Source organism: Botrytis deweyae (assembly GCF_014898535.1).
Source record: "Botrytis deweyae strain B1 chromosome Unknown BDEW_014, whole genome shotgun sequence".
NCBI lineage: Eukaryota > Fungi > Ascomycota > Leotiomycetes > Helotiales > Sclerotiniaceae > Botrytis > Botrytis deweyae.
The window spans coordinates 84,191-98,949 of NW_024066221.1; the positions used below are offsets into that span (position 1 = coordinate 84,191).

The 14,759-nt window shown below is 41.8% G+C and overlaps 5 protein-coding genes across 5 annotated transcripts; 3 read left to right on the plus strand and 2 right to left on the minus strand.

The window, feature by feature from the left end:
• Positions 1-1,047: 1,047 nt before the first annotated feature.
• On the minus strand, positions 1,048-1,942 carry EAE98_006460 (uncharacterized protein; the record flags this gene model as incomplete). Its single annotated transcript, XM_038954083.1, has 4 exons — positions 1,048-1,271; positions 1,344-1,652; positions 1,706-1,726; positions 1,783-1,942. The coding sequence occupies 4 exons, from the start codon at positions 1,940-1,942 to the stop codon at positions 1,048-1,050; spliced, it is 714 nt and encodes a 237-aa protein (XP_038809328.1).
• A 2,460-nt stretch (positions 1,943-4,402) lies between these two features.
• On the plus strand, positions 4,403-6,971 carry EAE98_006461 (uncharacterized protein). Its single transcript, XM_038954084.1, has 3 exons — positions 4,403-5,808; positions 5,871-6,156; positions 6,210-6,971. The coding sequence occupies exons 1-3, from the start codon at positions 5,604-5,606 to the stop codon at positions 6,778-6,780; spliced, it is 1,062 nt and encodes a 353-aa protein (XP_038809329.1). The 5' UTR covers positions 4,403-5,603; the 3' UTR covers positions 6,781-6,971.
• A 391-nt stretch (positions 6,972-7,362) lies between these two features.
• Positions 7,363-7,971, plus strand: EAE98_006462 (uncharacterized protein; the record flags this gene model as incomplete). Its single annotated transcript, XM_038954085.1, has 1 exon — positions 7,363-7,971. One exon carries the CDS (start codon positions 7,363-7,365, stop codon positions 7,969-7,971), a length of 609 nt encoding a protein of 202 aa, XP_038809330.1.
• Positions 7,972-9,048: 1,077 nt separating this feature from the next.
• On the plus strand, positions 9,049-10,146 carry EAE98_006463 (uncharacterized protein; the record flags this gene model as incomplete). Its single annotated transcript, XM_038954086.1, has 2 exons — positions 9,049-9,464; positions 9,525-10,146. 2 exons carry the CDS (start codon positions 9,049-9,051, stop codon positions 10,144-10,146), a joined length of 1,038 nt encoding a protein of 345 aa, XP_038809331.1.
• Positions 10,147-11,968: 1,822 nt separating this feature from the next.
• EAE98_006464 (uncharacterized protein) lies at positions 11,969-13,873 on the minus strand (the record flags this gene model as incomplete). Its single annotated transcript, XM_038954087.1, has 4 exons — positions 11,969-12,564; positions 12,624-13,076; positions 13,138-13,681; positions 13,775-13,873. The coding sequence occupies 4 exons, from the start codon at positions 13,871-13,873 to the stop codon at positions 11,969-11,971; spliced, it is 1,692 nt and encodes a 563-aa protein (XP_038809332.1).
• Positions 13,874-14,759: the final 886 nt, after the last annotated feature.

Below are 14,759 nucleotides of genomic sequence, written 5' to 3' on the forward strand. Positions count from 1 at the left end.
AGTAAGTGACGTTGATCACATGCTCAATCCATTATACTCCGGAAGACCCCTCCATCTATGACCATTCAGTATTGTAAACAAGCACAACTTCCCTTATATTTCTCTCTTATGACCACAGAAGGATGATACGAACCAACTCTTGAGCCTGTGACCGTAACACAAAACATCCATGAAATACACACACAATGCAAGACACAGAAAAATCTCACCCCAAAAATCCTTACCATACCCCTGACTACATCCTCGGCAACTAACAGTTAGTGCCAGGTACCCCTCCCCGGACCCCAATCCTCTTTTATCACCCATGTGATGATTGGATATCAGTGCACGCCGGTTGTTAACTCGAATTGCCGATGTAACCGTATGGTGATACATAGGTACTTGGAGTGCATATGTACCCTGACTGTCTCGCGACTGACAGAAAAAACCGAACACCAATCCCGCAAAATAAACGAAAATTTGAAAATGATTTTTTTTCAAAACTTAATAATAATTTAATTTTATATTTTAAATCTTTTTGAATTAATTTATAGAGATTATAAGTTAATAAATAAATATTATTAAAGATTTGAAAAGATTATATTGAGTTGTTGTTTATATATCAAATTTTGATTGAGGTGAAGATTTTTGGTGTTCGGTTTTTTCTGTCGGTCGCGAGACTGTGTGGATTTTTTGGTTTGGCGGGTATATGCAGGTCCGGCTGGATAAATTGGGGGAGTGCGGCGTGGGTGAATATTTTTTGTGAGATTTGTTGGATTGTTTTGAGGAGGAGGATATGATGAGGTGCTGGAAGGAGAAGGGAAGTGGGATGAGGAGCTAGATGGAAGAAGAGAAAGGAAGTTTAGATTGAAACTTTGTGCATTATTATCTGAATCTACAGATTTTAACTATTTGAATAGCGAGAGAGTTGATATCTTCATCATCTCATCCATCTCATATTTACCCTAAAAATACATCCAGTACATAAATATTTTATAACCACACAGTGATATGTATATCTCATCCAAACCAAACCAAACTCCACATGATCCCCAGATTCCATGACCATCACGAACCCTGAACATACAATTTTGGCATCGACGTTCCTTTCCACGGATACGAAGCCAAATCCGGACACAAAATCTTGAGCTTAGATTGTGGGGGATGAATGGTATAAATTCCACGATCGGTTTTCGTGAACGAGAATTTATTCTTTCCGTTTGAAACTTTGCAGGAGCTGAAGTAGGGGTAGGTAGACTCGAGTTGATGGATTGTGGTTGGAGACTCTGAGTCTGTTTTACTGATTAGTTCGAAACTATCTTAATGGCAGTCAAAGTTCATAAAGAAGAAAAAGGCAAGCTTACCAAATCTGAATCCCAGCTCTGAATTTCCAACCACTTTTTCCGTGCGGAAAACTTGTGTTCCATCTTTCTCGCGTCCGATGAAGTTGACCATGGTATGAGGAGTAGTTTCGCACACAATGTTTGTGATTTTTTGCTCGGGGATTAATGTCCATGTGAAATGTCCTGTCTGGACAAACTCTCGCAGAGGAACGCCCGAGCTTTGAATATCGCAGTGTGCGGATAAGTCAAAAGTTGGGAATCCATAGTAGCTGTACCAGTCTGATCTTGAAGAACTGCGGATGCTGATGTGGCTATATGTGATGTCTTGAGCTAGTTGGGGATTAGTTGGAGTCTGGAAAAGTGTTTTGATAGTGATGACGAACTCTGAACTGTGGTTTCTGGCGCTGTATATTCTTATTAGAATTGGGTTTCTGAAAATGGAAGAAGTAGTGAAACTAACAGCATTTTGATCCTCCAAAAGAAAAGAGACCGATCGGGCGATCGAGAGCCGGCTGTCCATCGGCAGCTCTTCCTAGCCCTGATATTGTGACGTTTGTATCGCAAGCACCATAACTCAGACCGAGGTAAGTGGAGAATTCCAAGAGTTTAGGAATATGCATCTTGTCTATCAGAGGCTCAAAAATGGATGAAGTTGCGTGGAGGTCTTGAAAGAAACGAAAGAAGTTGATGTTGGAAGAAGACAATACTTTTCTGACCGAGCAGGAGAGGCGCAATAATGTAATAATTCTCGAGAACTACTCGTTTCATATTGAAATATTTCATCTCCATTGATTTGATATCAATGACTGTACTACCATTTGGCAACAGTTGGAAGTAATAAGGACCCATGGCCAGAGCCAAACTGTCGGGTTCATATGTCCATATACGGAATGCTAGCGCGAATATCAGCCTTGTAATGTATGGTTCATTAGCCGCCAATGGCAGGATGAAATATACTTTGGGTTGGTTATATGCACAGTAGTATTGTGATAGTGATGTATTATGGTCTCTTGCGTTCGGCAAAATGTTACGGATCGTCATTGCCGATTCATTCTCCACTTTGTCTTGCGGCTATGAGCTTTGAACTTAGGGAGGCCTGGGAGAAACAGGATGCTGATCTCAATGATCAAAGCATCATAGGGCTCTGTTTGGATGTCTAACATGCTTTTTACACAGAATCTGCAAAAAAGTAATCATGATACAAATCTTCTTTGATTCAGAGAATACGTCAGTATCTTTAGCGCAAAATACACAACACTCAATTCCTCTATTTCGTTAAAGGTCCGATAATTCATCGAGAAATAAGCGCCGACAGAATTATCTTGGAGAAAAATAACCTAGAAATCTAGACTGACAAAAATTGGGTCTCGCTCGTAACGCCATGCAAAATCAATTGTTCATCCAAAAAAAACTTCCCTTCACCATCCGGTACCACAAAGACCCACAAAACTAGTAAATTGAAGGAAGTCTGCTAGTGGCTAGATCAATCACAGGACAGCGGACACAACACATGATCTGGCGAGGGAGCCGAGAGGTCAAAGAATGTCAGGCGGGTTTCTTCACTAGCTTGATCATCGTAATGTCAAATACATAGCTTCAGATGTGCAAATCTACATCTATTGATTAGATCTGAGACACTGATTGTAACTTCGGGGTCTGCTGGTATTTTCCAGAGCTTTCATAGTCTTGTTTAATCGACAGCTGTGAAGAGACAATTCGATGCATGGCACAGATTGAAGACGGAACTCATTTCAAGACTCAATTGAACCGATCTCTCCGATATCAGTTCCTTGAATGTTTCTTGATGTGATCCCATTCAGAACCATATTTGCACCAGGAACAAATTGCCATCCCATTTCGAGACCAAATTTCGATTATGGGGCAGAAACACTCCAGAAGCCCCGTGAAAATGCGTGTTGCAAATTTTGAATGGCGCAAAGGCCGTTTTCGATTGACAGTTTGCAGATTCCAAGACGGTTGAAGGGGGAGGAGATAGCTTAATATTAGTGATTATCTTTTCGTTTTGAACGCAATGCAAAGACCCGAACTAAAGGCTTCACTGACAATAATTCTGTTATCATCGAAATCGAGATGGTCGAAAGATGCCGAATAGGGATTTCCAATAGAGATAGCTGAACCAGAGATACCTCTTTTTCATCGAGAGATATGCATAACTGAAAGCGAGGGAGATTTCGATGCTCACGACCTTTGTGATATAAATTTTTGGGTCACCATAAAATAATAGGTCGAAATAACAATTGCTGAGACATGTGAAAAAACTTTAATTGAACAACTAGAAACCGTCGAAAACAACAGAGCATATCACTCCTTCACGAGGTTTGCAAGCGTTCCTACCAGATCTGCAAATAGTACCTGAAAAAGCCCCGCGAGTAGATTTCGAACATTCTACGCACTCAAACTCTTGAGAGGTAACGTGCTTTGATATCGAGACGAGAATGACTCTGGTCATCTCTTCTAAATAGAAGTACCAAGACGAAACTCAATATTGAAGCAAAGGACATGAGGCGTAAGTATGCGTAGACCTGTTGAGTACTTTTGGAAGGCTCACCAAACACTACTCGCGCCGCAAAATTTGTGCGTTTTTGTTTTCGGCATCCACATCGTTGGAAACCCTGTAGAGAAGTACGATATATGCAACAACAATCATCTACTCAATAAGCCAGCCTGTGAGAGCTAGCGTCAACATTGAAGCTCGTCTTGTAAATAGCCAGAATTTCTCGATACCGTTCAAAAGCCATCTAAATTACAAACCCTTCCGTAGACATCTTTTGAGATCAGTAACGTGTGAGTTACAATTAGTGATAAAAGCTTCATTGTGATAAACGTAAATCATAAAAGCCAGTTGAATAGAAATAAAAGTGACCATGGCATTTATGTGAGCAAGCTGATATGCATTGGACAAATGACCTTGCTCCACGTTTTCAAGATGGTGCCTCGGTTGCTTAGTCATCGGGAACTCGCTGGTGGTGGGACGAAGATGCGTTGCATACCTACCAAAAACCCCTCAGAACTCTAACCCAAGATCAACTTTCGACAATCAAATTGGGATTCCGACGAAGAATATTGATTTTTTGATGAGTTATCGGAATTCTAAAGGAGAGAAGCTATCGTTCACATTGAGCAGCCGTAGGTCTTGAGCAATCAATCGCAATGAATTATTCCCTTTCCCTCTACACCATCGATTGCTATCACCTAGCAATGCACAAACAATACTGTCCACAGTATTCCACGATTGAATTCCCTCTTCTGTAGAGGAAGAACTCACAAGAAGAAAGACGTGCGAAGCCACACCGTTATCGGACTACAAGATACACTTGATTCCATGTGTCAACGAAATAATCATATCAAAAGGAAACTTTTCCTAGGACATCGCCGCCATTCGCGCAATATACGTTTGAGTTCTTCGTGGGTCCATCAACGCCGATGAAGGATAGACACGAACGAGGATCCACCATCCCCGAGCTGCCGTTTTCGAACGTCCTCTACGGATCACATGAAATTGCGAGATAAGGTATTGCGACATATGCCTAGCTTCCGGCACTTGAATGTAGTTCATCATGGGGATATCATTGGCGCATATTGGCAAAAGCGCCACCTTCACCTTCCTATGTAAGCAAAATCCTCCGCCAAATGTTCAAGCAATTACTTGGCACTTGGTCCCAGTATAAATACGATGCTTATCCAGCATTGGCACATTTCGCCAAGGTCCCTTAAGACATTCCCCTTCCTGATGTAGGTTAGCGAAGAAGCTTATCCGACATTACACCACCTCGGCAAATGTCTCGTCCAGCCACTCACAGCGCTCGTTGCTTTTTTCTTCAAGAAAGGTTCTAGATATCTATAACAAATCAACAAGACACATTGGACAGTCCGTGTACCAGTGATATCTTGATTAGATCGAGTTGCTATATATGGGAAGGATCTTTGCAGCCAAGAGATGATAATGCGACTTTGTGCATTAAACCGTCTTAGCTTTGACCCTCTTCGTCGCTCATATCAATTGGATGAGGCTGGTCGACGTGGACACACGTGAAGACATTGCCGGTCGTAGGTCAGTTTGCATCGTGAAGAACCTGGTGATCAAGATATTACAGTTTATGAAATGGGAGGGTTTTAAACTTACCTGCCTCATCTGGCAGATTGTTATCATTTGACAATGGAGAGGGAATCAGTACTTATAGTCCTGCACTTTCGCTCTCCATTGAAAGAACATCCTCCCAGTCAAGTCTTAATTCAGATCAATACTCCAAAGATCTCAACATGATTTCCAAGATTCTCCCAGTCGCCGCTCTCGCTGGTGCAGCTATGGCTGCTACCAGTTGCCCTCTCTCAGTTGAGATTGCTGGCACTGCCGATCATGTTGCTCAAGTCGCAATCACCAACACTGGTGCCGAGACCCTCACTCTCTTCAAGGGTAACACCGTCTTGAGTGAACACGCTACTTTGGACGTCGTAGCTGCTACAGGTATGTTCAGCTCCTGAATTAGAATGGCAATCTCCCTTGGAATTGAAACTGACTGTCTACAGCTGATAAGGATCTTGAATTCAAGGGAACTTATGTCAACTATAAGCGTACCGGCCTTGCTCCTGAAATGTTCCAAACTCTTCAACCTGGCGAGACTGTCACAGCTTCTCTCAACGTAGCCAAGACCTACAATCTTGAAGGTCTTGAGACTGTTGATGTTACCGCTATCCAAGGTTTCAGATATGTCATTGGAGAACGTGCTCCATCTGCTTTGAGCCAAACTACTCTTTGCGACGCTGTCACCTCCAACACTGTGACTATTACCCCTGATCAAAGCAAGGTTGCATCGTAAGTACCATCACCGCCCGAAGCCGATAGTGGTTGCTAACTTTTCCTCCAAGTGATCTTGTCAGCAGAGATGAGCCATTCCACTCACGTATCTCAAAGCGTGCCATTACCTACAGCAGTTGCAGCACCTCTCAAACCAGCGGCCTTAAGACTTCAGTCGCTGATGCCATCACATTGGCTACCAATGCTTACACTGCCGCTGGTACTGGCGCCGATTACTTTACCACCTGGTTCAAGTCTACCTCCGAGGAGAGCGCCGTTCGTGCCATCTACAATGATGTCAAGAACGTTCAAACCACAGGCCCAAAGATCTCTTGCACAGACACCTACGGAGATTGCTCTGACGGAAGTGCCTTGCTCTACACAGTTCCCAGCGCCAACGTCATTGTTCCTTGCCCAAACAATGGATTCTATGGCTTTCCTGAGTACTCAACTACTTGCGCGGATTTCGATTATGACCGTGCCGGAAGCATCTTGCACGAGATGACTCACTTGTACGGTACCGAGGATTGGGCTTATGGACCAACCGCTGCTAAGGCTTTGTCTGCTGCTCACGCTGCCAACAACGCCGATACCTACGAGATGTATGCTGGATCCGTCAGACTCGGTGGATGCACTGGTTAAATTCCCTCAGATACTGAGTGGGATGTTGAATTTGTTGGAGTGATGGAGTGATTGAAATGGCTGGTTCGATAAGAGCCTTTACGATTTGCAAAGAGAAGGGCCTTTATGAATCCCCAGGCCTTCTTTGATATTTGTTGTTGTAGTTACTTGCAGCGAAATTTGAAAGATAATAGTACATATGTTTGCCTCGTTGATCATTTTTCTCTATTTTTAGATTCAGAAGTGAATTCTAAGTTTGTCGTGTCATTCAAATCAGCTGTGACATTTTTTGAGGGGTGAGTCACTAAATGGGCCGAATTATATTGACCTTCGCCAGTGCAGACTACTTGGTCGTTGATATTCGGTCATTGCATACTCATTTATCACACATAAACACATTCATATCAAAGCGTAAGTCTTGAATAATCTCAAAAATCTCAAACACAATACTCAAAACATCTTTGCTGATACTGTCATCTCCCACAGAACGCCAACTACTTAACAAAGTAGCATTCTACACGTACGCGCCTAAATTCCCCATTTAATCGTAGGTCTTTGGCGTTCCGTATGTAATGATCTCTAGGCTAACACCATCGTTAGAAAATGCAGTTCAAACCTCGCCCGGCCCGCATATTTTCCCCCTTTATCATCCTCTTGACGATATCCAGCATATTTCCACCTCTCGCCCTCGCTACAAACTATCCTCGCAAAGGAGAAAACCACAAATGGCCAGACGTCTCACAAGATCTACCCATCCAGCCCCAGACCTGCAATACGACCTCCATGACCACCGGTCAGTGTACCCTCACAAACCTCATGGCTGTTCCTGTGTCCATCGGAAAGACTAGAAATCAAAGATCCAGTTTAATTATCTACGACTCGAAATGCAATGAGATAGGACGCCAAGATGACGTTATTCAAAATGATAAAGATATTGCGATTCATTCGACTCTTCCGGAGATGGTCACTATTAGAGAATCGGAAATGGGGGCGGGAAAATTCATTACGTTTAAATATTCGAGCCACACGGGCACCAAAGATGACTTTCTTTGCTATAGTACCGGATGGGATGCTCATCATCAGCAAATTAAAGCTTGTTCTGCGCCGTTCAATTGCACGGCTGCTGCAGATTCTGCTGCAACCGTTAACAGCTTGGACTTGGATGTTCTCTTGATAGGTGTACTAGCTTTGGTCGTAGCTGTTACGAGCTGATGGGTGGCAGGTTGAAAAGAGAGCCCATAGGAGGGAGGGGGGAATGTATTTTATATTATCCGTTGCTTTCGAACATTCTGGTATCTTGGTTAATTTCAGGGATGAAATTCTTACCCTATTGCTTATCTACCTAGGAAATGATTTTGAATGTGGATATGAATACCTACTAGGTACCTATATTGAAGATGGCTAGAAGTTGAGTACCCAGATATCGTGGTCTCGTTACGAGAAAAGCCAATCTTATTTGAGGTAAATCTCCTTCACATTGATCGTTCACCATCTCCTGTTATCTCATCCCATCCCATCTCGTATTATCAACCAGCCCTTAGAAATAGAAAAACAACCACGAAATGCTCCTAATCAACCAAAATATCACAGATGAATAACCAATATCATACATACTCTTACCAAAACCGCATTCTCTATTCCAATGCATCGCTCAAAACCTTTCAAACTCTTTCCAAACCTCACGATCACTTGACCGCACGTGTCATCTCCAATCAAGTGGTCGATGTGCTTGCTCTTTCCCATTTTGGCACTTTCCAATTGCTCGCATTTCACTAGCGAGATTTCCCTTTCACCTTTACTTCTCGTCTGATTTTTCTTCTTCTACTTTCTTTTCTCAATCATACTCGGATTGTCATCTCTGAGTGGGAGAGTATATCTTCATTTCATCGATTTTGTCAGTTATCTCGTGTGTTTTCATCTGGATTTCGTGTATTTTAATCATATTTTTCTTCTAAGAGACGAGAATTATTCTCACTTGATCTTCTTTCATTTACTCAGGACTCGACAGTTTTACTTTGTCATCACTCTATCTTCTCCGATTGAATATTCTTCTTTACATTTATCGATTCTGGTGCCATTCAATCTTCTCGGCTGATTTCGCCAAAACGTAAAGCGTCTTCTATATTGACATCATCTTACTTTTTCGGATCTTTAGTAGGTAAGCATTTGTGCTTGGAGACTTTGATTATTTTTGGGTCCTCGACATTCGTCAGGCTATTTGTCGCTCTTTGTTCGGCTTCATTTTCAAGGTTTGCTGCTGACCGGATGTTAGTCATAAAATCAGCAGCCATGAAGTCTGAAGCTTCTTCTGAAATTGAGCAGGAAGCTACTGATGGCACAGTTGATCTAAGACCTGTACATGTGCCCCGTGGATCTTGTAGCATGATTGCGTCGTCCTCTTCCTCAGCCACAACGTCTGCGACTACTTCTGGAGTCAAGCGTAAAGCTTCACCAGATATGTCCGACGATATTTGGGCAGTAACTCCTCGAAAAAATCATCTACACGTCGCAACTACAGGTACTCCGTCAACGATACGCTCAAGGGACTCGGAGTTCTTTTCAGATTTGAGTGATAATTGTATTGCCACCTCGGACACATCTGGCGAGAGAATTGAGAGTTGCAATTCTTACGCCGTAAACATCGGTGATTCAAGAGTGAATGTACCCAGCTCCCGACAGAGACCTACAGTTGAGTTATACATCAAGTAAGTACTCTTCACACATGCGGCGATGACTCCAGATACTAATGAAGTATGTACAAATAGGATGGTGGTGAGCCCAAAAGTTAACATAGTTGTTGGTCCTGAGAAGAAATCATTTGAGCTACCAAAAGATCTCCTCGCATACTATTCTCCGGTCTTCGATAGATCCTTCAATGGAAACTTCATAGAAGGTCAGACACAAACAATGGAATTGCCAGAAGATACTGTGAAAGATTTCGAAGTTCTGATAGAGTACGTTTTCCATCACGGTGTCGGCGACAAACTCTCCATCTTGAAGCATAGGCGACATGCAGCTGAACATTGCATTTCCTTCTTAAAGTACGCGGATAAGTACGACCTTGGAGATATAAGTACTTTGGTATACGACGCTCTTCGACCGGCCTTGATAGAGGGTGGTGCATCGGCTTTTGAACCTAGCTTCATAGAAGTTGTTTTCTCACTCACAGAAGATGGCAATTGCTTACGAGCACTGATGGCCGACGCCGCACTGTCATTCCAAGGGGATACTTTGGAAAAATCTCCAAACTTTTTCGTGATCAATTTCGAAAAGCAGGAGGCTGAAGTGGAGGGCTTCACATCTGCTCTTTATCGCCAACTCAAAAAATCTGTTTCCTCTGGTTATTGGGCTCCCTTTTACTCGAATAAACTTAAAAATTTCGATTAAATTTGATGAGAGACAGATATGAAGAGCAGCACTGGTGTTAAGACATCAGTGTTGTAATTAGTATACGATAGTATTTCTGTGACTGATATAAAGAGTATAATACACACACTAGTATATATAATAACCAATCATATCCACGTCCATACGTATCATACAAACAGAGCTATATTGAAGATATACTAAAATATAGGAATTTATATATTTTGATTGACTTTAAATCTAATAAGGAAAGAGATCATTCAAAATATATAATATTTGAATAGAAATATATAAATTCCCATATTTCGGTATATTATTAGTAATATTCAATATTATTGAAATATGGAATACTTTCAGTAATATATAATTCAATAATAATTATTAAAATATTATCATAAATATCAATATGTACCATTAAAGTAGGGTGTAACTGAAATACGGAAAATACTAATTACAACACTATAAGATATAGCCTTTTTGCTTCTAGGTTGATGGGAGTCAGTATAAGAATTTCGTGTGCTCCATTACTCATTTTTCTCCTTGCTTGAAGAGGGTAATGACAATGAGTTCAGTCGTCGCAAGGGATCAGAGTATCTGAGGGATTGTGTATTCTGAACCCTTTAAAAGTCGAGAGATATCTATCTGATCACCATTTACAGAGCATGCTTAGCTAAATCTTTGCATTTGCCCAGCCCAACAAACAGTTTCATCAAACACATTATAAATCTTCCCTACTATTGAGAAATCTGTGAGACATAAATCACCGTCACTTTCCAATGTTCTTTCAGTCTGAATGATTTCAAAGACCCAATTTAACCCGCATTCACATCGCTTGGAATTGTTGATCGGAAGTCACACTGAGAAAGTTTTGAGAAACAAATTACACGCCTCTCTGCCCTTAGATATCCATGTTCTTTCGAATTCTTCAACCAATGAAATGTGTTTTTATCCTTTCTCACCACCCTATCCTCTGTAACCCATTTCTCCCTTCACATTTTCCTTCCCCTCCCAATCTTCACCTCTCTATCCATCTTTCAATACATCGTGATGGATTATCCATAACCCATAATCCCAAAACCCGTAGTATTAATGGTAATGGTAATGGTAATGATAATTAATAGTATCACACTCCTCCCACATTAAGAAGTAAGTAGCATACATATCAAGTTTGAGGCGCAGAGTGGTGAAGAGAGGTGGAGAGAGGTAGATAATAGTATAGTATAATATAAGGTTATAGAAGACAGAAGATAGAAAATAGAAAATAGAAAATAGAAGATAGAAGAATTATGAATTGTGAAAAGGTAACCTTAATCGGGATTATTGAATGTGATGAAGTTGTGAAGTTGTGAAGGAAAAGAAAAGGAAAAGAAGAAATGAGGAATGAGGAATGAGGAATGAGAAATGAGGAATGAGGAATGAGGAATACTCTTCGTCTTGATTTCGGACTTCGGACTTCGGACTTTGGACTTTGGACTTTGGGGATGATGTAGAAAGGGAGAGGGAGAGAGGTAGATGAGTAAATATGCAGGTACTCCGGCTGCAATTAATAGGTTGTGTGGGATGTTGTGATGGGTTAGAGAAGGGGAGTTTGGGATTGGGGGAGTACCTACCTAGTAAGATTACTTTATTGTGGATAGTTATCTGCCCGCCTAGAACTCTCTAGAGAAAGGAATGGGCGCTGTGGAAGCATCGATAGATTAATCACTCATAAAATGGTAGATTACGCATGAGTCTGCAAAGTCAAAATTTATGTTATTTGCCTAATTACTCGCTCGCCGTCATAGTTTTGTTCATGCGAGAATGTATGCACAAGATCATATACAAGTACCAAATGCCCTCAAACTCAGGCAAGCACTCTCTCCTTTCTGTGGCAATCTCTCTTCCATTCCTCCATCCACTTCTTCACGAATGTAATCTCCTGGCTCTGTACTTTCTTAATTGTCTTCGAAGGAAGGCTCTTGGTAGTCTCATTTGCAAAAAGTCCATTTTCGTCCCAATGATGTACTGCTCCTTCAATCAAAATGAAAGGTTGCTCAATAGTAGAGGTCCGATTCTGTGCCGTAGTATTGAAAGGTGAAGCGTGAGGAGTAGCCGGACGCCAAACATCTTGTTCGCCATCTATATATGCTAGTCTTGGGTAAGTGAGATTGAATCCACCGTATTTGTTTATATTTTCGACAGCTGGGGGAGTTGTAATGTTGAAGGATTCAGCACAGATGATGGAAAGGTAGGGAAGATCAATTGTGCGGGAGAGGAGAGGGAGTTGATTTGCGGGGACAGAAGCACCGTTTTGGAGGTATCCCCATTCGGTACAGTATTGGTAGGGCCACAGACGCCAGTCTTGGGACGCGTCGTCTTGCGCGTAGTAAGTAGAGTTGTGGGTCGAGTAGCAAGAATCTTGGTTTGGGGAACAATCACCGAAATTGGTGGCAGTATAATCTGGGAGTTAGTTAGTATGTGCAGGTGATACGAACAAGATTTGGGGCGAAGTTTCTTACCACTTAACCAACCAATCCAATTCAAATATGGAATTGTCAAGCTGTTGAGTTGAGAACCATAACCACCCTTTGTGAGCAACTTCTGAACTTCCGTTGTAGAGCTATTCAAACTTGGCCAAAGAAGCTTTTTACTCGTAACGTTGCCACAATAGTAATCGAAGTATGGTGTTCCTTCAACTTCTGGATCCCAATTTTTGCTTTGCCATTCCCACATTCCGTACATGACTACCGACATGAAATCATTGGAATAGGTAACATTTGGAAGTCCCCAGACGGATTTAAGTTCTTGGACTAGAGCGGTATCGTTTTCTTGACCAATGACAATGTTATCCATAGAATTGGTGATGAGTTGGGTATTCTTGACACATTTTTGATCGGCATATACGCGGATAGGCTCAAAGTAATCCCAATAATCGTAGATAGCTTCAACGACACCACTGGAAGAGATTGTTCCTAATCACATGTTAGTCACATTATCCTTTTTCTTTAAACTTTAGGAAAGGAAATAACCTACCCCAGAAAGTGTCAGGATATAACTTTCTCAAGAAAGCATTGAAGGCACCAGCATAAGAACCTCCATACCCAATGTAAGCCACATTTGGTGCAGTCAAATTATGATCTTCCAATCCCGGAAAGACAATGTTCCTAGCAAAATAAACCTCATCCATCAATGCCTGTTCGGTAGTCAAGAATCTCAAATTCTCAGTTGAGAAATCCGGGGTTGGAATACTTTGGCCATAATAACGATGTTCAAGCACGACACCAATACCATGTGTCGCAACAGCCAATTGATGTAATATACCTTTCTGTAAGAATGGTAATCGTCCTTCGGCATCTGTTTCTCCTGATTGGAGAACGATTACTGGACCGCCAGGTTTATAATAGGTGGCGTCGAACCAATAGCGGAGTGGGAAGGTTCCATTGCTGTGAGGTTCATAGCGAGATTCATTGTGAAAATAATCAATTGGGACGGTGAGATTGTAAGTTGGGTAGAGTAGTGAGGGATCAACGTCGTCGCGCTTGGCTAGTTCTAGTTCTCGACGGGAAATGGTAGTTCTCTAGTTGTGGGTATTAGCTTGGAGTTATGTGGATGTGAGGGACTAGATCAGGCGTGTGAAAAGGAGGAATGTGAAGAGTAGAAGGGAACTTACGCTTAGTTTCCGATCAACACCATTTGGGTATAATTGATGTGAGAATACACATTGAAAGAAGGCGAAAATCGCACAAACTGTATAGAATGTGGAAAGCATGGTTGTAAATTCTTTGGTGTTGTCTCTGGTGGATTTTTGGTCCTCGAGGGTTTATTTATCTAAAAACCCGATGGGATCCTAAGTTTCCTAATACGGCGAAAACACCTTGACGGGCTTTGCTGTACATGATGTCAGTTCAGCCGTAGAGTTTGAATGAAATCGCCGTTTCTCTTAAATTTGGAGACTGCCGTATTCCAAGGCCATCATACTTTCCTATTAACACGGTGGCAGTGAAGGGGACCTCGGGAGGATGGAATCGAATTGAAGGTGGCAGGGTAATTGATGAACAGCGACAAAGAGAGTGAGTGGCTAAGGTTACATAAACATCCATAAGAGAAAGTAAATACTAGGTACATACCCGACCACGGAAATCTACTGACTTCTTCCAACTCAAGTCAGTTAATTTCAATCGATTTCAATTGAGTCCCTCTCTCTCTCAAATTCCGTCTACTTCCAACATCCTCACAAATGGCGACATCATCTCTCTTTATATCATCCCTCTTTATATCATCCCTCTTTATATCATCCATACCTACCCTAGCCCGAGCTATCCATGTCCATCTCCATCAGTTATAAGCAAATGGAAGTAAGATGTTCACAGATGGGTTCCAGATCAAGAAGGTGTCCACCATCGTATCACACTGGCGTGCCGATTAATTCAAGCAGAGACAAATGAAGTACGAAGTCGTACGAATGAGGTACTTTCCTGTACTTTCCTGTACTTTCCTGTTATCGGCTCAATCTAGGTTTGCATCATCAAAGTGGAGATGATCTTATCGTGGAATGAATGATAATTGGATTGACATCACATATTGCCATGATATTGGCTGTGACTTTGGGACCTTCTTCTTTGAGAATGGGTTCCGAGATGGTTCCTGGGCTTGTG